The sequence below is a fragment of the Dendrobates tinctorius genome, unplaced genomic scaffold (assembly GCF_039654945.1).
Source record: "Dendrobates tinctorius isolate UK_male_01 unplaced genomic scaffold, ASM3965494v1 ptg000017l, whole genome shotgun sequence".
NCBI classification, from domain to species: Eukaryota; Metazoa; Chordata; class Amphibia; order Anura; family Dendrobatidae; genus Dendrobates; species Dendrobates tinctorius.
Genome location: NW_027361685.1, coordinates 9,671,365 through 9,696,052, shown reverse-complemented (window position 1 = coordinate 9,696,052; position 24,688 = coordinate 9,671,365). Strand labels below are relative to the sequence as shown.

The following is a 24,688-nucleotide window of genomic DNA, read 5'->3' as shown; positions in this document are numbered from 1 at the left end:
TGGGACTCATTATACAGCTGTACAGGGGTCTAGTGAAGGCTTTTTAGCCCTTTCCTCAGACTGTAGCTCCTGGGCACAGGCCCTCACTCCTGTCCCTTCACTATAAAGCCTGGGCCTCATTATACAGCTGTACAGGGTTCTAGTGAAGGCTTTTTAGCCCTTTCCTCAGACTGTAGCTCCTGGGCACAGGCCCTCACTCTTGTCCCTTCACTATAAAGCCTGGGCCTCATTATACAGCTGTACAGGGGTCTAGTTAAGGCTTTTAGCCCTTTCCTCAGACTATAGCTCCTGGTAACAGGCCCTCACTCCTGTCCCATCACTATAAAGCCTGGACCTCATTATACAGCTGTAAAGGGGTCTAGTGAAGGCTTTTTAGCCCTTTCCTCAGACTGTAGCTCATGGGAACAGGCCCTGACTCCTGTCCCTTCACTATAAAGCCTGGGCCTCATTATACAGCTGTACAGGCGTCTAGTGAAGGCTTTTTAGCCCTTTCCTCAGACTGTAGCTGCTGGGATCAGGCCCTCACTCCAGTCCCTTCACTATAAAGCCTGGGCCTCATTATACAGCTGTACAGGGGTCTAGTGAAGGCTTTTTAGCCCTTTCCTCAGACTGTAGCTCCTGGTAACAGGCCCTCACTCCTGTCCCATCACTATAAAGCCTGGACCTCATTATACAGCTGTACAGGGGTCTAGTGAAGGCTTTTTAGCCCTTTCCTCAGACTGTAGCTCCTGGGATCAGGCCCTCACTCCTGTCCCTTCACTATAAAGCCTGGGCCTCATTGTACAGCTGTACAGGGGTCTAGTGAAGGCTTTTTAGCCCTTTCCTCAGACTGTAGCTCATGGGAACAGGCCCTGACTCCTGTCCCTTCACTATAAAGCCTGGGCCTCATTATACAGCTGTACAGGGGTCTAGTGAAGGCTTTTTAGCCCTTTCCTCAGACTGTAGCTCATGGGAACAGGCCCTCACTCCTGTCCCTTCACTATAAAGCCTGGGCCTGATTATACAGCTGTACAGGGGTCTAGTGAAGGCTTTTTAGCCCTTTCCTCAGACTGTAGCTCCTGGGCACAGGCCCTCACTTCTGTCCCTTCACTATAAAGCCTGGGCCTCATTATACAGCTGTACAGGGGTCTAGTGAAGGCTTTTTAGCCCTTTCCTCAGACTGTAGCTGCTGGGATCAGGCCTTCACTCCTGTCCCTTCACTATAAAGCCTGGGCCTCATTATACAGCTGTACAGGGGTCTAGTGAAGGTTTTTTAGCCCTTTCCTCAGACTGTAGCTCCTGGGAACAGGCCCTCTCTCCTGTCCCTTCACTATAAAGCCTGGGCCTCATTATACAGCTGTACAGGGGTCTAGTGAAGGCTTTTTAGCCCTTTCCTCAGACTGTAGCTCCTGGTAACAGGCCCTCACTCCTGTCCCATCACTACAAAGCCTGGACCTCATTATACAGCTGTTCAGGGGTCTAGTGAAGGCTTTTTAGCCCTTTCCTCAGACTGTAGCTCATGGGAACAGGCCCTGACTCCTGTCCCTTCACTATAAAGCCTGGGCCTCATTATACAGCTGTACAGGGGTCTAGTGAAGGCTTTTTAGCCCTTTCCTCAGACTGTATCTCATGGGAACAGGCCCTCACTCCTGTCCCTTCACTATAAAGCCTGGGCCTCATTATACAGCTGTACAGGGGTCTAGTGAAGGCTTTTTAGCCCTTTCCTCAGACTGTAGCTCCTGGGCACAGGCCCTCACTCCTGTCCCTTCACTATAAAGCCTGGGCCTGATTATACAGCTGTACAGGGGTCTAGTGAAGGCTTTTTAGCCCTTTCCTCAGACTGTAGCTCCTGGGCACAGGCCCTCACTCCAGTCCCTTCACTATAAAGCCTGGGCCTCATTATACAGCTGTACAGGGGTCTAGTGAAGGCTTTTTAGCCCTTTCCTCAGACTGTAGCTCCTGGGCACAGGCCCTCACTCTTGTCCCTTCACTATAAAGCCTGGGCCTCATTATACAGCTGTACAGGGGTCTAGTGAAGGCTTTTTAGCCCTTTCCTCAGACTGTAGCTCCTGGGAACAGGCCCTCTCTCCTGTCCCTTCACTATAAAGCCTGGGCCTCATTATACAGCTGTACAGGGGTCTAGTGAAGGCTTTTTAGCCCGTTCCTCAGACTGTGGCTCCTGGTAAAAGGCCCTCACTCCTGTCCCATCACTACAAAGCCTGGACCTCATTATACAGCTGTACAGGGGTCTAGTGAAGGCTTTTTAGCCCTTTCCTCAGACTGTAGCTCATGGGAACAGGCCCTGACTCCTGTCCCTTCACTATAAAGCCTGGGACTCATTATACAGCTGTACAGGGGTCTAGTGAAGGCTTTTTAGCCCTTTCCTCAGACTGTAGCTCATGGGAACAGGCCCTCACTCCTGTCCCTTCACTATAAAGCCTGGGCCTCATTATACAGATGTACAGGGGTCTAGTGAAGGCTTTTTAGCCCTTTCCTCAGACTGTAGCTGCTGATATCAGGCCTTCACTCCTGTCCCTTCACTATAAAGCCTGGGCCTCATTATACAGCTGTACAGCGGTCTAGTGAAGGCTTTTAGCCCTTTCCTCCGACTGTAGCTCCTGGGCACAGGTCCTCACTCCAGTCCCTTCACTATAAAGCCTGTGCCTCATTATACAGCTGTACAGGGGTCTAGTGAAGGCTTTTTAGCCCTTTTCCTCAGACTGTAGCTCCTGGTAACAGGCCCTCACTCCTGTCCCATCACTATAAAGCCTGGGCCTCATTATACAGCTGTACAGGGGTCTAGTGAAGGCTTTTTAGCCCTTTCCTCAGACTATAGCTCCTGGGCACAGGCCCTCACTCTTGTCCCTTCACTATAAAGCCTGGGCCTCATTATACAGCTGTACAGGGGTCTAGTGAAGGCTTTTTAGCCCTTTCCTCAGACTGTAGCTCCTGGGATCAGGCCCTCCTGTCCCTTCACTATAAAGCCTGGGCCTCATTATACAGCTGTACAGGGGTCTAGTGAAGGCTTTTTAGCCCTTTCCTCAGACTGTAGCTGCTGGGATCAGGCCTTCACTATAAAGCCTGGGCCTCATTATACAGCTGTACAGGGGTCTAGTGAAGGCTTTTTTGCCCTTTCCTCAGACTGTAGCTCCTGGGCACAGGCCCTCACTCCTGTACCTTCACTATAAAGCCTGGGCCTGATTATACAGCTGTACAGGGGTCTAGTGAAGGCTTTTTAGCCCTTTCCTCAGACTGTAGCTCCTGGGCACAGGCCCTCACTCCAGTCCCTTCACTATAAAGCCTGGGCCTCTTTATACAGCTGTACAGGGGTCTAGTGAAGGCTTTTTAGCCCTTTCCTCAGACTGTCGCTGCTGGGATCAGGCCTTCACTCCTGTCCCTTCACTATAAAGCCTGGGCCTCATTATACAGCTGTACAGGGGTCTAGTGAAGGCTTTTTAGCCCTTTCCTCAGACTGTAGCTCCTGGGAACAGGCCCTCTCTCCTGTCCCTTCACTATAAAGCCTGGGCCTCATTATACAGCTGTACAGGGGTCTAGTGAAGGCTTTTTAGCCCTTTCCTCAGACTGTAGCTCCTGGTAACAGGCCCTCACTCCTGTCCCATCACTACAAAGCCTGGACCTCATTATACAGCTGTACAGGGGTCTAGTGAAGGCTTTTTAGCCCTTTCCTCAGACTGTAGCTCATGGGAACAGGCCCTGACTCCTGTCCCTTCACTATAAAGCCTGGGCCTCATTATACAGCTGTACAGGGGTCTAGTGAAGGCTTTTTAGCCCTTTCCTCAGACTGTAGCTCCTGGGCACAGGCCCTCACTCCAGTCCCATCACTATAAAGCCTGAGCCTCATTATACAGCTGTACAGGGGTCTAGTGAAGGCTTTTTAGCCCTTTCCTCAGACTGTAGCTCATTGGAATAGGCCCTCACTCCTGTCCCTTCACTATAAAGCCTGGACCTGATTATACAGCTGTACAGGGGTCTAGTGAAGGCTTTTTAGCCCTTTCCTCAGACTGTAGCTCCTGGGCTCAGGCCCTCACTCCTGTCCCTTCACTATAAAGCCTGGGCCTCATTATACAGCTGTACAGGGGTCTAGTGAAGGCTTTTTAGCCCTTTCCTCAGACTGTAGCTCCTGGGATCAGGCCCTCACTCCTGTCCCTTCACTATAAAGCCTGGGCCTCATTATACAGCTGTACAGGGGTCTAGTGAAGGCTTTTTAGCCCTTTCCTCAGACTGTAGCTCATGGGAACAGGCCCTGACTTCTGTCCCTTCACTATAAAGCCTGGGCCTCATTATACAGCTGTACAGGGGTCTAGTGAAGGCTTTTTAGCCCTTTCCTCAGACTGTAGCTCCTGGGCACAGGCCCTCACTTCTGTCCCTTCACTATAAAGCCTGGGCCTCATTATACAGCTGTACAGGGGTCTAGTGAAGGCTTTTTAGCCCTTTCCTCAGACTGTAGCTGCTGGGATCAGGCATTCACTCCTGTCCCTTCACTATAAAGCCTGGACCTCATTATACAGCTGTTCAGGGGTCTAGTGAAGGCTTTTTAGCCCTTTCCTCAGACTGTAGCTCATGGGAACAGGCCCTGACTCCTGTCCCTTCACTATAAAGCCTGGGCCTCATTATACAGCTGTACAGGGGTCTAGTGAAGGCTTTTTAGCCCTTTCCTCAGACTGTATCTCATGGGAACAGGCCCTCACTCCTGTCCCTTCACTATAAAGCCTGGGCCTCATTATACAGCTGTACAGGGGTCTAGTGAAGGCTTTTTAGCCCTTTCCTCAGACTGTAGCTCCTGGGCACATGCCCTCACTCCTGTCCCTTCACTATAAAGCCTGGGCCTGATTATACAGCTGTACAGGGGTCTAGTGAAGGCTTTTTAGCCCTTTCCTCAAACTGTAGCTCCTGGGCACAGGCCCTCACTCCAGTCCCTTCACTATAAAGCCTGGGCCTCATTATACAGCTGTACAGGGGTCTAGTGAAGGCTTTTTAGCCCTTTCCTCAGACTGTAGCTCCTGGGCACAGGCCCTCACTCTTGTCCCTTCACTATAAAGTCTGGGCCTCATTATACAGCTGTACAGGGGTCTAGTGAAGGCTTTTTAGCCCTTTCCTCAGACTGTAGCTCCTGGTAACAGGCCCTCACTCCTGTCCCTTCACTATAAAGCCTGGGCCTCATTATACAGCTGTACAGGGGTCTAGTGAAGGCTTTTTAGCCCTTTCCTCAGACTGTAGCTCCTGGGAACAGGCCCTCTCTCCTGTCCCTTCACTATAAAGCCTGGGCCTCATTATACAGCTGTACAGGGGTCTAGTGAAGGCTTTTTAGCCCTTTCCTCAGACTGTGGCTCCTGGTAAAAGGCCCTCACTCCTGTCCCATCACTACAAAGCCTGGACCTCATTATACAGCTGTACAGGGGTCTAGTGAAGGCTTTTTAGCCCTTTCCTCAGACTGTAGCTCATGGGAACAGGCCCTGACTCCTGTCCCTTCACTATAAAGCCTGGGACTCATTATACAGCTCTACAGGGGTCTAGTGAAGGCTTTTTAGCCCTTTCCTCAGACTGTAGCTCATGGGAACAGGCCCTCACTCCTGTCCCTTCACTATAAAGCCTGGGCCTCATTATACAGATGTACAGGGGTCTAGTGAAGGCTTTTTAGCCCTTTCCTCAGACTGTAGCTGCTGATATCAGGCCTTCACTCCTGTCCCTTCACTATAAAGCCTGGGCCTCATTATACAGCTGTACAGCGGTCTAGTGAAGGCTTTTAGCCCTTTCCTCCGACTGTAGCTCCTGGGCACAGGTCCTCACTCCAGTCCCTTCACTATAAAGCCTGTGCCTCATTATACAGCTGTACAGGGGTCTAGTGAAGGCTTTTTAGCCCTTTTCCTCAGACTGTAGCTCCTGGTAACAGGCCCTCACTCCTGTCCCATCACTATAAAGCCTGGGCCTCATTATACAGCTGTACAGGGGTCTAGTGAAGGCTTTTTAGCCCTTTCCTCAGACTATAGCTCCTGGGCACAGGCCCTCACTCTTGTCCCTTCACTATAAAGCCTGGGCCTCATTATACAGCTGTACAGGGGTCTAGTGAAGGCTTTTTAGCCCTTTCCTCAGACTGTAGCTCCTGGGATCAGGCCCTCCTGTCCCTTCACTATAAAGCCTGGGCCTCATTATACAGCTGTACAGGGGTCTAGTGAAGGCTTTTTAGCCCTTTCCTCAGACTGTAGCTGCTGGGATCAGGCCTTCACTATAAAGCCTGGGCCTCATTATACAGCTGTACAGGGGTCTAGTGAAGGCTTTTTTGCCCTTTCCTCAGACTGTAGCTCCTGGGCACAGGCCCTCACTCCTGTACCTTCACTATAAAGCCTGGGCCTGATTATACAGCTGTACAGGGGTCTAGTGAAGGCTTTTTAGCCCTTTCCTCAGACTGTAGCTCCTGGGCACAGGCCCTCACTCCAGTCCCTTCACTATAAAGCCTGGGCCTCTTTATACAGCTGTACAGGGGTCTAGTGAAGGCTTTTTAGCCCTTTCCTCAGACTGTCGCTGCTGGGATCAGGCCTTCACTCCTGTCCCTTCACTATAAAGCCTGGGCCTCATTATACAGCTGTACAGGGGTCTAGTGAAGGCTTTTTAGCCCTTTCCTCAGACTGTAGCTCCTGGGAACAGGCCCTCTCTCCTGTCCCTTCACTATAAAGCCTGGGCCTCATTATACAGCTGTACAGGGGTCTAGTGAAGGCTTTTTAGCCCTTTCCTCAGACTGTAGCTCCTGGTAACAGGCCCTCACTCCTGTCCCATCACTACAAAGCCTGGACCTCATTATACAGCTGTACAGGGGTCTAGTGAAGGCTTTTTAGCCCTTTCCTCAGACTGTAGCTCATGGGAACAGGCCCTGACTCCTGTCCCTTCACTATAAAGCCTGGGCCTCATTATACAGCTGTACAGGGGTCTAGTGAAGGCTTTTTAGCCCTTTCCTCAGACTGTAGCTCCTGGGCACAGGCCCTCACTCCAGTCCCATCACTATAAAGCCTGAGCCTCATTATACAGCTGTACAGGGGTCTAGTGAAGGCTTTTTAGCCCTTTCCTCAGACTGTAGCTCATTGGAATAGGCACTCACTCCTGTCCCTTCACTATAAAGCCTGGGCCTGATTATACAGCTGTACAGGGGTCTAGTGAAGGCTTTTTAGCCCTTTCCTCAGACTGTAGCTCCTGGGCTCAGGCCCTCACTCCTGTCCCTTCACTATAAAGCCTGGGCCTCATTATACAGCTGTACAGGGGTCTAGTGAAGGCTTTTTAGCTTTTTCCTCAGACTGTAGCTCCTGGGCACAGGCCCTCACTCCAGTCCCTTCACTATAAAGCGTGGGCCTCATTATACAGCTGTACAGGGGTCTAGTGAAGGCTTTTTAGCCCTTTCCTCAGACTGTAGCTCATGGGAACAGGCCCTGACTCCTGTCCCTTCACTATAAAGCCTGGGACTCATTATACAGCTGTACAGGGGTCTAGTGAAGGCTTTTTAGCCCTTTCCTCAGACTGTAGCTCCTGGGCACAGGCCCTCACTCCTGTCCCTTCACTATAAAGCCTGGGCCTCATTATACAGCTGTACAGGGTTCTAGTGAAGGCTTTTTAGCCCTTTCCTCAGACTGTAGCTCCTGGGCACAGGCCCTCACTCTTGTCCCTTCACTATAAAGCCTGGGCCTCATTATACAGCTGTACAGGGGTCTAGTGAAGGCTTTTTAGCCCTTTCCTCAGACTGTAGCTCCTGGTAACAGGCCCTCACTCCTGTCCCATCACTTTAAAGCCTTGACCTCATTATACAGCTGTTCAGGGGTCTAGTGAAGGCTTTTTAGCCCTTTCCTCAGACTGTAGCTCCTGGGCACAGGCCCTCACTCCTGTCCCTTCACTATAAAGCCTGCGCCTCATTATACAGCTGTACAGGGGTCTAGTGAAGGCTTTTTAGCCCTTTCCTCAGACTGTAGCTCATGGGAACAGGCCCTGACTCCTGTCCCTTCACTATAAAGCCTGGGCCTCATTATACAGCTGTACAGGGGTCTAGTGAAGGCTTTTTAGCCCTTTCCTCAGACTGTAGCTCCTGGGAACAGGCCCTCACTCCTGTCCCTTCACTATAAAGCCTGGGCCTTATTATACAGCTGTACAGGGGTCTAGTGAAGGCTTTTTAGCCCTTTCCTCAGACTGTAGCTCCTGGGCACAGGCCCGCACTCCTGTCCCTTCACTATAAAGCCTGGACCTCATTATACAGCTGTACAGGGGTCTAATGAAGGCTTTTTAGCCCTTTCCTCAGACTGTAGCTGCTGGGATCAGGCCCTCACTCCTGTCCCTTCTCTATAAAGCCTGGGCCTCATTATACAGCTGTACAGGCGTCTTGTGAAGGCTTTTTAGCCCTTTCCTCAGACTGTAGCTCCTGGGCACAGGCCCTCACTCCAGTCCCTTCACTATAAAGCCTGGGCCTCATTATACAGCTGTACAGGGGTCTAGTGAAGGCTTTTTAGCCCTTTCCTCATACTGTAGCTCCTGGGCACAGGCCCTCACTCTTGTCCCTTCACTATAAAGCCTGGGCCTCATTATACAGCTGTACAGGGGTCTAGTGAAGGCTTTTTAGCCCTTTCCTCAGACTGTAGCTCCTGGTAACAGGCCCTCACTCCTGTCCCTTCACTATAAAGCCTGGGCCTCATTATACAGCTGTACAGGGGTCTAGTGAAGGCTTTTTAGCCCTTTCCTCAGACTGTAGCTCATGGGAACAGGCCCTCACTCCTGTCCCTTCACTATAAAGCCTGGGCCTCATTATACAGCTGTTCAGGGGTCTAGTGAAGGCTTTTTAGCCCTTTCCTCAGACTGTAGCTCCTGGGCACAGGCCCTCACTCCTGTCCCTTGACTATAAAGCCTGGGCCTCATTATACATCTGTACAGGGGTCTAGTGAAGGCTTTTTAGCCCTTTCCTCAGACTGTAGCTCCTGGGCACAGGCCCTCACTCCAGTCCCTTCACTATAAAGCCTGGGCCTCATTATACAGCTGTACAGGGGTCTAGTGAAGGCTTTTTAGCCCTTTCCTCAGACTGTAGCTCCTGGTAACAGGCCCTCACTCCTGTCCCATCACTATAAAGCCTGGGCCTCATTATACAGCTGTACAGGGGTCTAGTGAAGGCTTTTTAGCCCTTTCCTCAGACTGTAGCTCATGGGAACAGGCCCTGACTACTGTCCCTTCACTATAAAGCCTGGGCCTCATTATACAGCTGTACAGGGGTCTAGTGAAGGCTTTTTAGCCCTTTCCTCAGACTGTAGCTCCTGGGCACAGGCCCTCACTCCAGTCCCTTCACTATAAAGCCTGGGCCTCATTATACAGCTGTACAGGGGTCTAGTGAAGGCTTTTTAGCCCTTTCCTCAGACTGTAGCTCCTGGTCACCATGTGATCTCACCATAACCCTAACAAGCTAATTAAGGTGTGAAATCTTGGTCAAAATTATCTCAGTACACAAATCTCCAAGGGTGCCCAAAGTTTTGCATCGCCCCTTTTTCCTTTATGCAATTATGAAATTGTAAAAATGTCTATATATATATATATATATATATATAATTTTTTATTATTATTTTTGCCTAAAATACAAAGGCCATGTGTCATCTTAGAGGTTCGGCCTTTTAGAGATCATTTCATCTTCATCTTACTACTGCTCATAATAACGGTCATTTTGACCAGGGGCGCCCACACTTTTACATGCCGCTGTCAATGCTTCATCCCGCTGATGCTCAATATTTAATAGGGTCTCGCTATTAAACTTAATGAAAAGTTTGGTGAATGTCTTTGAGCTGTTATTACTAGAGATGAGCGAATATCGTCGGAGAAGTTGTTATTGGCTAATATCGCTTACCGAATAGCTGCATCGGGACCCCGGATCCCTGGAGCGCTCCCGATAATCAGCTGCATGTGTCGCCCTCCATGCAGGTGCTGTGACTATCACACAGCGCGACACACGCAGCTGATTATCGGGAGCGCTCCAGCACACTGAGTCCTGCACACACTGAGGCCCCTGATCATGTGACCCCTGACTCCTCCCCTCCTGTGACCTCATCACAGGTCCTGTGCGCACAGAGCAGTCATATATGTGGCGGACACTCGCTGGATCTTCTGCTTTCTGGGCCGGTTCCTCCTGTGAGTCCTATTAACCCTTTCGCTCCCTGTATTCTCCTTTCTGACAGGACAATATCTGAATTCGGACAGTGTGACAGGAATTTAAGCAATGTGGAAGGAAAAAATGACAATTTTACTTTTTTTCCTCACAAAAATGTGACTTTAGCCCCAGAATTAGCAGCGTAACAAATCCTTATTTCCCCACTGTAGTTTGTAGACTCCATATACAGATCCCTTAAGTGAGAAAAGAGCTGAATTCCCCACTTAAGTTATTGCATTTTGGAAATTGCCCCCACTGGGAATTTATCTCCAGGTAAAGGCACAATTGTGTCTCCATGGGGGTTGTGCTCACAGCCCAACATCGTGTGGCCTCCAAAGAAATGCCACCCCGCACCATTACTGACCACTGCCAAACCGGTCATGCTGAAGGATGTTGCAGGCAGCAGATCGCTCTCCACGGCGTCTCCAGACTCTGTCACGGCTGTCACATGTGCTCAGTGTGAACCTGCTTTCATCTGTGAAGAGCACAGGGCGCCAGTGGTGAATTTGCCAATCCTGGTGTTCTGTGGCAAATGCCAAGTGTCCTGTACGGTGTTGGGCTGTGAGCGCAACCCCCATATGTTGACGTCGGGCCCTCAGACCATCCTCATGGAGTCAGTTTCTAACTGTTTGTGCAGACACATGCACATTTGTGGCCTGCTGGAGGTCATTTTACAGGGCTCTGGCAGTGTTTCTCCTGTTCCTCCTTGCTTAAAGGTGGAGGTAGCGGTCCTGCTGCTGGGTTGATGCCTTCATACGACCCCCTCCACATCTCCTGGTGTACTGGCCTGTCTCCTGGTAGTGCCTCCAGCCTCTGGACACTACGCTGACAGACACAGCAAACGTTCTTGCCACAGCTCGCATTGATGTGCCATCCTGTATGAGCTGCACTACCTGAGCCACTTGTGTGGGTTGTAGAGTCCGTCTCATGTTACCATGAGTGTGAAAGCACAGCCAACATTCAAAAGTGACCAAAACATCAGCCAGACGCATTGGTACTGAGATGTGGGCTGTGGTCCCCACCTGCGGAACCACTCCTTTATTGAGGGTGTCTTGACAATTGCCAATAATTTCCATCTGTTCTCTATTCCATTTGCACAACAGCATGTGAAATTGATTGTCAGTCAGTGTTGCTTCCTAAGTGGACAGTTTGATTTCACAGAAGTTTGATTTACTTTGAGTTATATTCTGTTGTTTAAGTGTTCCCTTTATTTTTTTGAACCATGTATATAGATAGAGAGATAGATAAATAGATTTTTTTTCCATTATGTTGGAGGGCCCAATTCCAGCTATTGCTGTGTGATCTGTGATTTCTATCTACTCCACTGTGTACAGGATAATAGAGTATAATAAAGTAGTTATGGACGTGACGTAACTAACATTGTGCAGTGACTCTGCTTTCCATATAGTGACAGATATTTCTTGTTGGCGAAACTGTGATATTTTTTCCACTTTAAACCTTTTTTAAACCCCTCTGATCAGTGCGATCATACAACATACAAGCCTCTGATGGCTCCGGTGATGCCCTGTACTACTGTAGTGCCGTGTATCATCACTGCCTGTCAGTGTAATACTAACGCCCCATACACATGAGATCAGAGTTGGCTGAACGGTCATTTGGCAGACGGCGATCTCTCCCGACTCCCCCATACACACAAATATTCCAGCTTTCCTGTGGTCTGTATGAGAGAGTCGCCTCCAGACTCCTCTAGAGGAGGATTATCTACAGGAAGAACAAACGGATTATCCTCTGAAATTCAGGATGCCAGATCCTTCTCTGCCCTGACATCATCTGTCGGGAGGCCCCCAAATACATTATATGGTCGGCCAAACCCCCCGAAATCAGTGCTTTCATGGGACTTTAGTCTAATGTGTATGGGGGCGTTATAAGGTAACTTATTGGACGCTGCCTCTGGCCCGGCCTAATAGACCTTCATACATTCCAGCCCAGACACCATTATTAGGCATGTAAGTATCGGGTTAACTAGGCCGCCCCATACTATCGAGTACTTGGGGCGGGAGGCATTCAGCCAAACTCTGTCACACCTTCTTAGATGCCATGTTTGCTTTTCACAGCAGCAAGTGGTAAAACTGCCAGGGTTTTTGTTGCAGCCTCATCTGTGCCGTCCCTGCAGTGTACATCTATGTTCTGGGGCCCAAAAAGATTAATTTATTTTTAATAAATGTTTAACATGTTAAAATTTATAAAATGTGTCTTCTGCTTTTTGTTTTTTTTTTTTCTTCTTACAAGAATTGTTGGAGCCAATTTTTCTTTAGAATCATTTTAATATCGGCTTTTTCTGGAGTTTTTCCTGTAATATGGGAAAGCCTAAGGCCAGAAATAATCCCCATAAATCACTGTAGATGGAGACTTTGGCATCAGATCATTTCTGTCCGTTGTGATTGTGGAAACTAAAAATCTTTTCTAAAAGCCTCAAACTTCTGTGTGTGACTCAGAGCTGAGATCTAACGTCGATAGAAGATTCCTGTGCGGGGAAGACGGGAAACCAGGGCTGTGGAGTCGGTAAGCCACAGTTGCGACTCCGACTCCTGGATTTTATCAGGCTCCGACTCCGACTCCTGGATTTTATCAGGCTCCGACTCCGGCTCCGACTCCGACTCCTTCATAAATGGCCAATTCATAACAACAAATTTACTGTTGTAAAATATTAAACATCGTGCTTATTCAGTTTCTCACCATCATATAAGTAATCAGACCACTTAGAGCAAAAACTACATTTATTAGAATACAATTAGAATATAGCAAATAACTTTTATAAACTTTTCTAAACTGTAAGTAAATATGCAATAAACACTTTTATGCAGTTAATAAGAAGAAATCTATAAATTTGTCCTCAGAAAAAGTATTGCCTCTGTCAGATCCTCCTTCATGGATGCCCTCAAATCTGATCTAATTATTTTGAGAGCAGAGAACAACCTCTCTACACTAACTTGTGTTGGTGGCAAAGCAGTAACCACTCGGGCAACATCTCTGACAATGTCAGGATACAGAGGAATCGCTTGTTGCACTGTTATTTTTGATGAACGGTCAAATTTCTCAATTTCTTTTAGTGCACATGAAAAATTCTGCTGACATGTACTGGCTGTGTTCCTTGATGGGGATGACTCTTCTATGCGGGAACGCTTTGCACGGTCCTTGTGATCCAAATATTTTTCGAAATTAAATTCTTCATCAGTTGATGATGAGGGTGAAGATGTGGCAGGACGACCAAATTCTTCTTGTTCCTCCTGACTGTTCTGCAACCCTTTCATCCTTACTGCTATTTCAAACAGAGCTTCTTTTCCTTTACTTAGCTGTTGATCATCTAGAAGAATCCGATGCATTGGGTCTACATAAACAGCTGCCAAAAGAATGTTATTTTGTAATAGTAGCTCCTCTCTCCGTTTCATTGATGTAGCAATGCCACTTGCTATCAACCCTCCTCTTTGGGACAGGCGAAACATCAGGTTCTTCCACTCCTTTAAGAAAATACCTGGAGTTAAGTCCTCTGCTTGTAATTTTTTAGTCACTGTAAATGGGTGCTCCAGCAATTTTTCCAGCTCAGTCACCTGATTCCACTGACTTTCATTTAGCGTCAGTTGAGGGTTAGCCATGTCTACAAGAAAGGTTTTCAGTTCAACCAAGCGCTGAATCATTAAGTAAGTAATGCCCCATCGTGTGGCTTGATCAATAATTGCCCCTTTTCCAGCACGTCTCTTCAAAATTGAGTCAACTTTAGGGGTTCTGGCAACAGTAGCCAATTTTCTCACTTTGCCAATCAGTGCAGCAGCATGTCCTTCTTGCAGACTGTCTCTTATAGCCAGCTGTAGCGTATGCACAACACAGCGCATGTGATGAATGAAAGAACATATTGACACAGTTTCAACAAGATCATCTAAACTATCATGTTGCTGTTCATCTGAAGCAACTTCAGTTTGCTCCTCAGTTACAATACTGTGTTCCTCTATTTCAAACATTTCTGTGTCTGTGGACCCAGAATGTTCTTCTAGCTGCTGGTCACCATCATTACTCTCATTCATTAGCTTAATAGTACTTATCATATTTGAAGCATTGTCAGTTACGACAGAAAGAACTTGCTCTTTTTTAAGTTCATAGTCTTGCAGAACCTTTTCCACCAAGACCTGGAGAAACTCACTGGTGTGATGAGCTTTGGTGTCTTTTACTGCCAATGTCTTGGTAACTATTTCATTTTTGTCACAAACAAATCGGACATTGATGGAAAAATAGTTCACTCTGTGACGTGGGCAGGCATCCATTTTAAGAAACAGAAAGCGTCCCTTGAGAGTTTTTTTAAGTTCTTCCTTTTGTTTAAAAGCTTCTTCGATTACTAATTTTCTAATACTCTCTCTCTCCAGAGAAACACCAAGCTTGCGGGCCATTTCCCCATTCAGACACATAAAAGCTGGTCGTGAAAATAATGAAATAGGCACACTATCCTTTACAACAAGCTCTCTGATCTGTTTTTTAAATGTATCTACTGTCATTGTCACAGTACCTTTGTCACTGACAAAATATCTTGCAACTGATGGCTGCAAAGTTCTCTGCTCCTTTGTTTGGCTGGAAGAGCTGGGCACTGTTGCATTGGTTTGGATGCAGTCTTTCTCATCCACTGCTTTCAGTACTTCTGGATGAAAGTGCTGTAAATGTCTCTTTAGATTAGAAGCTCTGGTAGGAGCATTTTTATCTTTGCCTGAATATGAAAGTTCAATTATGAAATATATATACTTTTTTTTTAAAGCTGGTGTCGGTACATTTCTACCGACTCCAACCAAAACTAACTCCGACTCCGACTCCACGACTCCGACTCCACAGCCCTGCGGGAAACCTTCATATAGACGGCCGGTGGGGATGGAGGCAGTGACCGACTCTGGCCAAATCTGTCTCTAGAGCCGTAGTAGAAGATGAAGATTTCGTCCTCATCATGAAGGAGTTATTTCTCATGTCGCGTGTAATGAATATCTCCTGCAGTATTGCTAATGCCGATTCCAGTGTCGGTAATGAGACAAGAATTAGCGTTATGGAAGATGAGTCTATGAGGAACGTGTTCAGCTGCCGACTCCGAGGAGGAAACTGCTTGTTGTCTGTGGCCTAAATATATAGGTTTTAATAGTAGATGTCAGGGAAGAAAACTAAACCCTGTAAGATAATAAATCTCATATGTTTCCCTTATTATCTCCAGTAATTGTGTTATTACACAGGATTCTTATGATGTTACATCAGATCATCTTCTTCTCATTCAGATCTCTACAATATCGGATCCTCTCAGTGAAGATCTTCTACAAAAGAAAATTTTCCTGATTTACCTATCAAGGATGGATATGGACAGAGACAAGATGGCGGAGAGGATGTTACACCTCACCCTAGAGATCCTCTTCCGTCTCACTGGAGAGGTGAGAGATTCTGATGACATCACATTACATCATTCTTATCTATGGGAATAACAGATGGACAGAACTGGAGGGGTGAGGACTCTGGAAATGTCTGTAGTGATATTTATTAATGTGTCTCTCCATAACCAGGATTACACAGTGGTGAAGAAGACCTCTAGTGATCGCTGTCAGGGCCCTGTATCTGAGGGATGTGGCAGACCCCTGAGCCCAATCACGGGGCCTCCACCTCACCCCCTGATCCATGAGGACATCAATGACCAGAAGATCCTAGAACTCATCTACAAGATGATGGAGCTGCTGACTGGAGAGGTGACACTGCTGGGAATGCTGGGACATTATACAGTAACACTATGAAGGGATCGGGGGATGACGGTATCATTGTATGTGTCAGGTTCCTATAAGGTGTCAGGATGTCGCTGTCTATTTCTCCATGGAGGAGTGGGAGCATTTAGAAGGACACAGAGATCTGTACAAGAACGTCATAATGGAGGTTCCCCAGCCCCTCACATCACCAGGTAATAGACAGGACTAAATACACACGGCCTATAATTATCTGTATGTAGAGAATGAATTCAGTCCCTGTATGTGTTTCCTCCAGATCTATCCAGTAAGAGGACAACACCAGAGAGATGTCCCCGTCCTCTTCTTCCACAGGACTGTAACCAAGAAGATCCCAGTGTTCCTCAGGATCATCAGGTAGATGAGAGAAGGTGTCAGGAGATCTCCCCTATGATGTGTAGACGGCTGTGAAGGTCTTGTGCTCAGTCTTGTTTTATCCACCAGTATTATGTGTTTTATACTTGTGTAATGAGAACGGTGGAGATGGCAGGATTAGAGCTGATCATAGATGGGACTTCTCCATCTGTCTGTGACTTTCACAATATTTGTTTCAGGGTGAAGATCTGACCCATATTAATCCTACAGAGACATATGTGAGAGATGATGAGCGGTGTAAAGAGGAGATTCCCACATATGACTACCCAGGTGAGTAGTGACCACTGAATGCAGAGAAGTCACAGATTCCTCTCAGTCACCGGCTGTGGCTGCTTTATCGGTGGTGTAGTCCGGCCATATTACCATGATCACCATTTTGCCTCTAGACCACAACATTCTCCTCCAACCAAAAATGTTCAAATGACTTTGGGCATTGAAAGCCCTTTTCTGTAGGACTTACAACCTGGAGGATCCACCTACTCCCTGGGATTAGTGTGAGGGTGATCCCTTAAAGCAAGATCTATATGATTGCTTGTACCTGACCCAATATAGGCCGAGTGTGCACTTAAAGAGTCATACCGGACACAGAGTTAATGATAGGTCCATTCACCTTCACTTCCATATATGGTATCCAGTATCTCAGCTTCTGCATTCCAAGGATTCCTTCCAGGGTGTTGTCTGAAGACACAGACGCCATCTTGGTACACCATATCTGAACTGACTTATATAAGGTTTAATAATTGATTTCAGTAGCCATTCTCTCCTTCACATTAGGAGACACTGACCGTTACCTGCCCAGATCTGTGACTATAAAGCCAAATGACAGCGTACGTAGAATGTGCTGACAAGATAGAAAATCACTTGAAGAAAGGTATTATGTGCTTTTTGTGGTGCTCTGATTACATATTAATCTGTATTACATCCAGCAAAATGTCACCGGCGATGGCGGCGCCTGCGCAGTAGTATCTATAAGTAAGAGATAGAGGCTACTGCGCTGGCGCCGCTGATGACATTTTGCTGGATGTAATTTTTTTTCTAAGCCTCACAATAGCCACAATATTATAGGCATTATCAACAATAATATCAATGCTATTAAATGCATTATGTAATAATGGGGGGCGGGTCAGTGAGGGATCAACAACATGTCATAAGCCAATACAGAGGAATATGGAATCAGAGCACAACATAAAGCCCAGCCCACAGCCCCGCCCACAGCCCCGCCCCAGAGCACAAGAATCTCATTAACTGAAAACAACAAATACAGATTACACAACAACCACAAGACGGATTTCATCACCAGGTATCATTGTAATCAGTATAACGGCGGTGACCTGACAGTGTCTGTAGGTTACTGAGCACAATCCTGCTGACAGGTTCCCTTTAAGACATCTCAGCTCTGCACTATTATACACAGTTCTCTATAAATGTGTAATATTTCTCCATGAAACTCATCTGACAGAAAATATTGGACCTTACGATAGTTTAGATTGTGACGTCACCGAGCCCCATACTCTAATTACCCAGAGAGGTTTCACCACTAGCTGCTCATTTATTACTGATGGAGACTGTGGAGTTTGATCATTTCAGTAGATGTTATTGTCTATAGTCACAGTGTTTGATTACAGTAGTGTCCAAAATCCTCTGATTTAACCTCTTCCGCAGCCAGTTTTGTGTTCTTAATCAGGCCCCATTATTAATATCTGACGTGTGTCACTTTATGTGGTGGTAAGTTTGGAATTATTCACAAAGGATAATAGGAAACAGATGGATCTTACAGATTATTTTCCAGCTTCGCACTATACCCTACATACGGTTGTACACTACTGTCTGGGCACATGGCAGTGTTCAGAAGGGAAGGAGCGCCATTTAGCTATATGAATGCAGATCTAGCTGGAATAGTTTGCAGACACAATGTATTGGGAGCACTGTTCATGGTCACCTGGCAGCTCAAAAGATGTCCACCATGAACATGCTTGGCTCTATCTTCTCTGCTTTCCATATCCCAAGGATTGCCTTGCTCATTGTCCTTTAACACCATTACATGGAATCTGGACTTACACAGAGACCCCTAGGCTTGGACCATGGTGTTACCTGCTATTCTGTGGTGTTAGATGGCAAGAAGAATAGTCAGGTAGCTGGGTCAGAACTAGAAGGACAGAATCAGAAGACACAAAAGTAGTCAGTAAACGGGCCACAGTCACAGCAGGAAACAAACACACAAGCCGCAAGCTGAAAGCAAAAAGCAAAAAACACAAATATCCTAAACTAAAAAGTAAAACATGCATTATTTGCAGTTTATTTTTTACTTTTTAGTTTAGGATAATTGTGTTTTTTGCTTTTTTTTTTTCTCTGGTTAATGGCCATGTGTTAATATGCACTTACATTGTGCATACACATTAACTTACTTTCTCAGTTCAGACTCCAGTTTTTTTAATCCGCAAGCTGAGCACAGAGGACTGAACCAGAGGAGAACAGCGCTGTATCTGGCAGATTCCGACCATGTGCTTTGCGCTTTAGTAGGGTGAGGTACTTTCCAATTGGCTGAAGTAGGGAGCAGATTACTCCAGCTGGACAGCAGGAACAGATCCCAGATGAGATTGGACACACCATATGCAGAAGCCCTAATATAACTAAATGACAGAAAACCAGAATAGTAGAAATCCCCATAAAGTGATTCCATGTTATAAATTAATTCACTGATGGTTATAATCTATACACACGGGGTCAAAATTGTTGGTACCCCTCGTTTAATGACAGAAAAACCCACAATGGTCACAGAAATAACTTGAATCTGACAAAAGTAATAATAAATAAAAAAATCTATGAAAATGAACAAATGAAAGTCAGACATTGCTTTTCAACCAAGCTTCCACAGAATGTGTAAATCGCAGTGTGTCCACTAATTATCATCACAGGTGTCTACAATCCTGGAATCAGTGAGTGGCCTGTATAGAGGCTACAGATACTCACTGTGCTGTGTGGTGACATGGTGTGTATCACACTCAACATGGACAAGAGGAAGCGAAGGAAAGAGATGTCTCAGGAGATTAGAAAGAAAATTATAGACAAACATGTTACAGGTAAAAGTTATAAGACCATCTCCAAGCAGCTTCATGTTTCTGTGACTAAAGTTGCAGATATTATTCAGAAATTTAATATCCATAGGACTGTACCCAACCTCCCTGGACGTGGCTGCAGGAGGAAAATTGATGACAAATCAAAGAGACAGATAATATGAATGGTAACAAAAGAGCCCAGAAAAACTTGTAAACAGATTAAAGGTGAACTTGAAGCTCAAGGAACATCAGTGTCAGATCACACCATCCGTCGTTGTATGAGCCAAAGTGGACTTCATGGGAGACGACCAAGGAGGACACCATTGTTGAAAAAAAATCAGACTGGAATTTGCTAAACTACATGTTGACAAGCTACAAAGCCTCTGGGAGAATGTCCTATGGACAGATGAGACAAAAATGGAACTTTCTGGCAAGGCACGTCAGCTCTATGTTCTCAGATGGAAAAATGAAGCATATCACAAAAAGAACACTGTCCCTACTGTGAAACATAGAGGAGGCTCTGTTATGTTATGGGGCTGCTTTGCTGCATCTGGCACAGGGTGTCTAGAATCTCCATCGTACAATGAAATCTCAAGACTATCAAGGGATTCTAGAGAGAAATGTGCTGCCCAATGTCGCTTGGTCTCAGTCGCATGTCATACAGGATAATGACACACAATACACAGCTAAAAACATGCAAGAGTGGCTAAGAGGAAAATATTGGACTATTCTGAAGTGGCCTTCTATGAGCCCTAACCTAAATCCTAATGAGCATCTTTGGAAAGAGCTGGAACATGCCGTCTGGAAAAGGCAACCTTCAAACACGAGACAACTGAAGTAGTTGCTCTTGAAGAGTGGGCCAAAATACCTGTCGAGAGGTGCAGAAGTCTCATTGACAGCTACAGGAATCAGTTTATTTCAACAATTGCCTCCAAGGGTTGTGCAATAAAATATTTTAGTTAAGGGAACCATCATTTCTGTCCAGGCCTATTTCATGAGTTTTATTTATTTTAAATTCTGTGGAAGCATGGCTGAAAAGCAATGTCTGACTTTCAGTTGTTCATTTTCATAGATTTTTTAATTATTACTTTTATCAGATTAAAGTTATTTCTGTGACCATTGTGGGTTTCATTAAACAACGGGTACCAACAATTTTGACCACGTGTGTAGGAGGAGTGAATATTTTGACTCTACAGCAACTTTCCGGAAATTAACATGCAGTGGATGTTGGAGTGAAAATTACACATTTGCCATTTTCTTACCCAGAACATAGTGCCCAGATTGTGCTCCAGGAGACACACACCAAAAATTAAGTGGATTCTTCTCACTATAATATTGCTAATTACAGGGATCCTAGATGTTGTTTGCGCACACTGCAAGACTCCGAAGTGAGAGTGGATTTTGCTGGATTGGTTTATAGAAACCTTGTTGCTTTTCAACAGCCTTTGAGCCACTAATAGTGTGGGAACCTCTGTTTTTCCATTGACAGATGATGGACCTGAGTGGGGACTTGTTTTTTGTGAGATGAGAATTGGTATTATTTTCGTCTACATAACATTGATTCGTTTCTTTGTTCATTCTGCCTCCCAATTATCGAATACAAACAGTTGAACACCACACACTACTGGTTCATCCAACAAGGTTTTCTATTAGACTGTGAACAGTCAATGTCTTGGTAAATAATTAAAGTTTTTTACATAGCTTGCCATTTTTATGGACAGTTTAAGTAGAAATGTTCAAAAATATGAAACTAAAGGATATTTTATTAATAAATAATTGTTTTTTTATCTTAGCAGATGACTGTACCAGGAGATCAGAGGGACAGTTGACATCTTCAATTTTTAAATCTGATGATCTTGAGCTCCTACAAGATACAACTGAAGTGAATGCCATTACTCCAGATATATCATCATCCATTCACAGCAAAGATCTGTCATCTGATCCTATGAAACAGGTCCCATATTCTGATTCATTACTGAGTAATAAGGGAAAGCAATGTCACAAAAGAGGCATTAAAAAACAAACCGCTCCTAAAGCAAAAAAGTCATTCTCATGTTCAGAATGTGGGAAATGTTTTACATGGAAATCAGATTTGGTTAATCACCATAGAACTCACACAGGGGAGAAGCCTTTTTCCTGTTCAGAATGTAGGAAATGTTTTACACTGAAATCAAATTTGGTTAATCACCATAGAACTCACACAGGGGAGAAGCCTTTTTCCTGTTCAGAATGTGGGAAATGTTTTACACTGAAATCAGATTTGGTTAATCACCATAGAACTCACACAGGGGAGAAGCCTTTTTCCTGTTCAGAATGTGGGAAATGTTTTATACAGAAATCACATTTTGTTACTCATCAGAGAACTCACACAGGGGAGAAGCCTTTTTCCTGTTCAGAATGTGGAAAATGTTTTAACCGGAAATCAGATCTGATTAATCACCATAGAACTCACACAGGGGAGAAGCCTTTTTCCTGTTCAGAATGTGGGAAATGTTTTATCCAGAAATCAGATTTGGTTAATCACCATAGAACTCACACAGGGGAGAAGCTTTTTTCCTGTTCAGAATGTGGGAAATGTTTTGCACTTAAATCACATTTTGTTAGACACCAGAGAACTCACACAGGGGAGAAGCCTTTTTCCTGTTCAGAATGTGGGAAATGTTTTAACCAGAAATCAGATCTGATTACTCACTATAGAACTCACACAGGGGAGAAGCCTTTTTCCTGTTCAGAATGTGGGAAATGTTTTATCCAGAAATCAGATTTGGTTAATCACCATAGAACTCACACAGGGGAGAAGCCTTTTTACTGTTCAGAATGTGGGAAATGTTTTGCACTTAAATCACATTTTGTTAGACACCAGAGAACTCACACAGGGGAGAAGCCTTTTTCCTGTTCAGAATGTGGGAAATGTTTTAACTGGAAATCACAATTGGTTAATCACCATAAAACTCACACAAGGGAGAAGCCTTTTTCCTGTTCAGAATGTGGGAAATGTTTTAACCAGAAATCAGATTTGGTTAATCACCATAAAACTCACACAGGGGAGAAGCCTTTTTCATGTTCAGAATGTGGGAAATGTTTTTGCACTAAATCAGATTGTGTTAGGCACCAGAGAACTCACCAGGGGAGAAGCCTTTTTCATGTTCAGAATGTTGAACAATTTTTAACCAGAAAGGGAGTCTTGTTCCACCCCAAATAACTCACAGAGGGGAGAAACTTCCTTTATGTTTAATGGAAAATAAATCTTGATCACATCAGAGAAGCCATTTTTCCTGTTCATAATGTGGGAAATGTATTAACAGAAATGGAATCTTACTACTAATAATAATCTTTCTTTTTATATAGCGCTAACCTATTCTGCAGCCCTTTACAGTTTGCACACATTATCATCACTGTCCCCAATGGGGCTCAAATTAAATTCCCTAACAGTATGTCTTTGGAATGTGGGACGAAACCCACGCAAACATGGGGAGAACATACAAACTCCTTGCAGATGTTGTCCTTGATGGGAGTTGAACCCAGGGACTAACACTGAGCCACCTCAACAGAGAACTTACACAGGGGAGAAGCCTTTTTCCTGTTCAGAATGTGGGAAATATTTTGAATGGAAAGCGCTTCTTGTTAGACATCAGATCAGTTACACAGGGGAGAAGCCTTTTTCATTTTCTTAATGTAGTCAATATTTTACTTGGAAATCAGCTGTTAATAAACATCAGAAACGTCACATAGGGGAGAAGCCTTTTTTATGTTCATAATGTTGGAATAGTTTTAACCAAAATTAAATTTTCTTAAATGGGTTGTCTCTTGTCATTCCTCATGTATGCTGAAAAAAGGATAAAACTAAACTTTATTAATTCCAAATGGAAAACTATACCCTTAATTCACCCCCTGAATGTTAGTCAGAAGGTGACTAATAGAAAAAAAACATATACCCCACAATTCAGTATATAGGATGAGGTGATGTAAACACATTCACTCTCCAAGCCTCTTATTTCTACTGCTTTCATTGTCCTCACCAAAGGCGTCATCAGGTGACTATTTAATATTGACATATATTCAAGCGAGACCGGACAAAAAAAAAATTAAAATCATGTTATCTGAAACAGAAAACTAGCCACATATCGGCAGACCCCAGACTTAAAACTATATACTTCGTATAGTTTTTACATCACGAGGGACTCAGATCTATCATTCGGTAGGAAACAACCTAGGGGTTTTCATCCTCGGTTGGAAGAATACAGATCTGCTCCATTGACTATCGTTGAACCATGGATACGTTTGGAGAAGCCAGGTTGTGATCCTCGGATCAACTGGCCTTTTACCTTGGTGGTCGTAAGTGGCTGCACATCCAGTTGGAAGAATGTCTCAAGTGGGGTACCACAGGGCTCTGCCTGGGCCCTGTATTGTTTAACATCTTTATCAATGATTTAGATGAAGGAATTGAGGGTAAACTGATTAAATTTGCTGATGACACAAAGCTAGGAGGGATAGCTAATACTAGAGAAGAGAGAGAGAGGATTCAAAAAGATATAAATAAACTGGAGAAGTGGGCAGCAACTAACAGAATGGTTTTTAACAGGGAGAAATGCAAAGTACTACATCTGGGCAATAAAAATGAAAAAAGCATATACAGAATGGGAGGAATAGGGCTAAGCAACAGCACATGTGAAAAAGACTTGGGTATACTAATAGATCACAGACTGAATATGAGTCAACAGTGTGATGCAGCAGCAAAAAAGGCAAATGCAATTCTAGGATGTATTAACTGAAGCATACAGTCTAGATCACGTGAAGTCATTATTGCCCTCTACTCCTCTTTGGTCAGACCTCATCTGGAATATTGTGTCCAGTTTTGGGCACTACATTTTAAAACAGACATCAACAAACTGGAGCAAGTTCAGAAAAGAGCGACCAGAATGGTGACCGGTCTGCAAACCCTGTCTTATGAGGAAAGGTTGCAGGATTTGGGAATGTTTAGTTTGCAAAAGAGAAGACTGAGAGGAGACTTAATAGCTGTCTACAAATATCTAAAGGGCTGTCACATTGTAGAAGGATCAACTTTATTCTCATTTGCACAAGGAAAGACTAGAAGCAATGGGATGAAACTGAATGGGAGGAGACACAGATTAGATATTAGAAAAAACTTTATGACAGAGTGATCAATGAGTGGAACAGGCTGCCACGAGAAGTTGTGAGTTCTCCTTCAATGGAAGTCTTCAAACAGAGGCTGGACAGACATCTGACTGGGATGATTTAGCGAATCCTGCTTTGAGCAGGGGGTTGGACCAGATGGCCCAGGAGGTCCCTTCCAACTCTATGATTCTATGATTCTATGACTGAATGGATTGTCA

At 45.1% G+C, this 24,688-nt stretch overlaps 2 protein-coding genes across 2 annotated transcripts in view; both read left to right on the top strand.

Moving 5' to 3' along the window:
* The window catches only part of LOC141082335 (uncharacterized), a 35,301-nt gene extending 12,166 nt beyond the window's left edge, over positions 1-23,135 (top strand). The window contains exons 2-7 of the mRNA XM_073566282.1: positions 15,373-15,564; positions 15,694-15,873; positions 15,956-16,079; positions 16,163-16,260; positions 16,458-16,548; positions 21,131-23,135. Of these exons, the coding sequence (XP_073422383.1) occupies positions 15,373-15,564; positions 15,694-15,873; positions 15,956-16,079; positions 16,163-16,260; positions 16,458-16,548; positions 21,131-22,536 (2,091 nt within the window). The 3' untranslated portion in view covers positions 22,537-23,135. The remainder of the gene's footprint in view (positions 1-15,372; positions 15,565-15,693; positions 15,874-15,955; positions 16,080-16,162; positions 16,261-16,457; positions 16,549-21,130) is intronic.
* LOC141082432 (oocyte zinc finger protein XlCOF8.4-like) overlaps positions 1-24,688 on the top strand; it is a 174,185-nt gene that overhangs the window by 71,578 nt on the left and 77,919 nt on the right. The window lies entirely within an intron of this gene.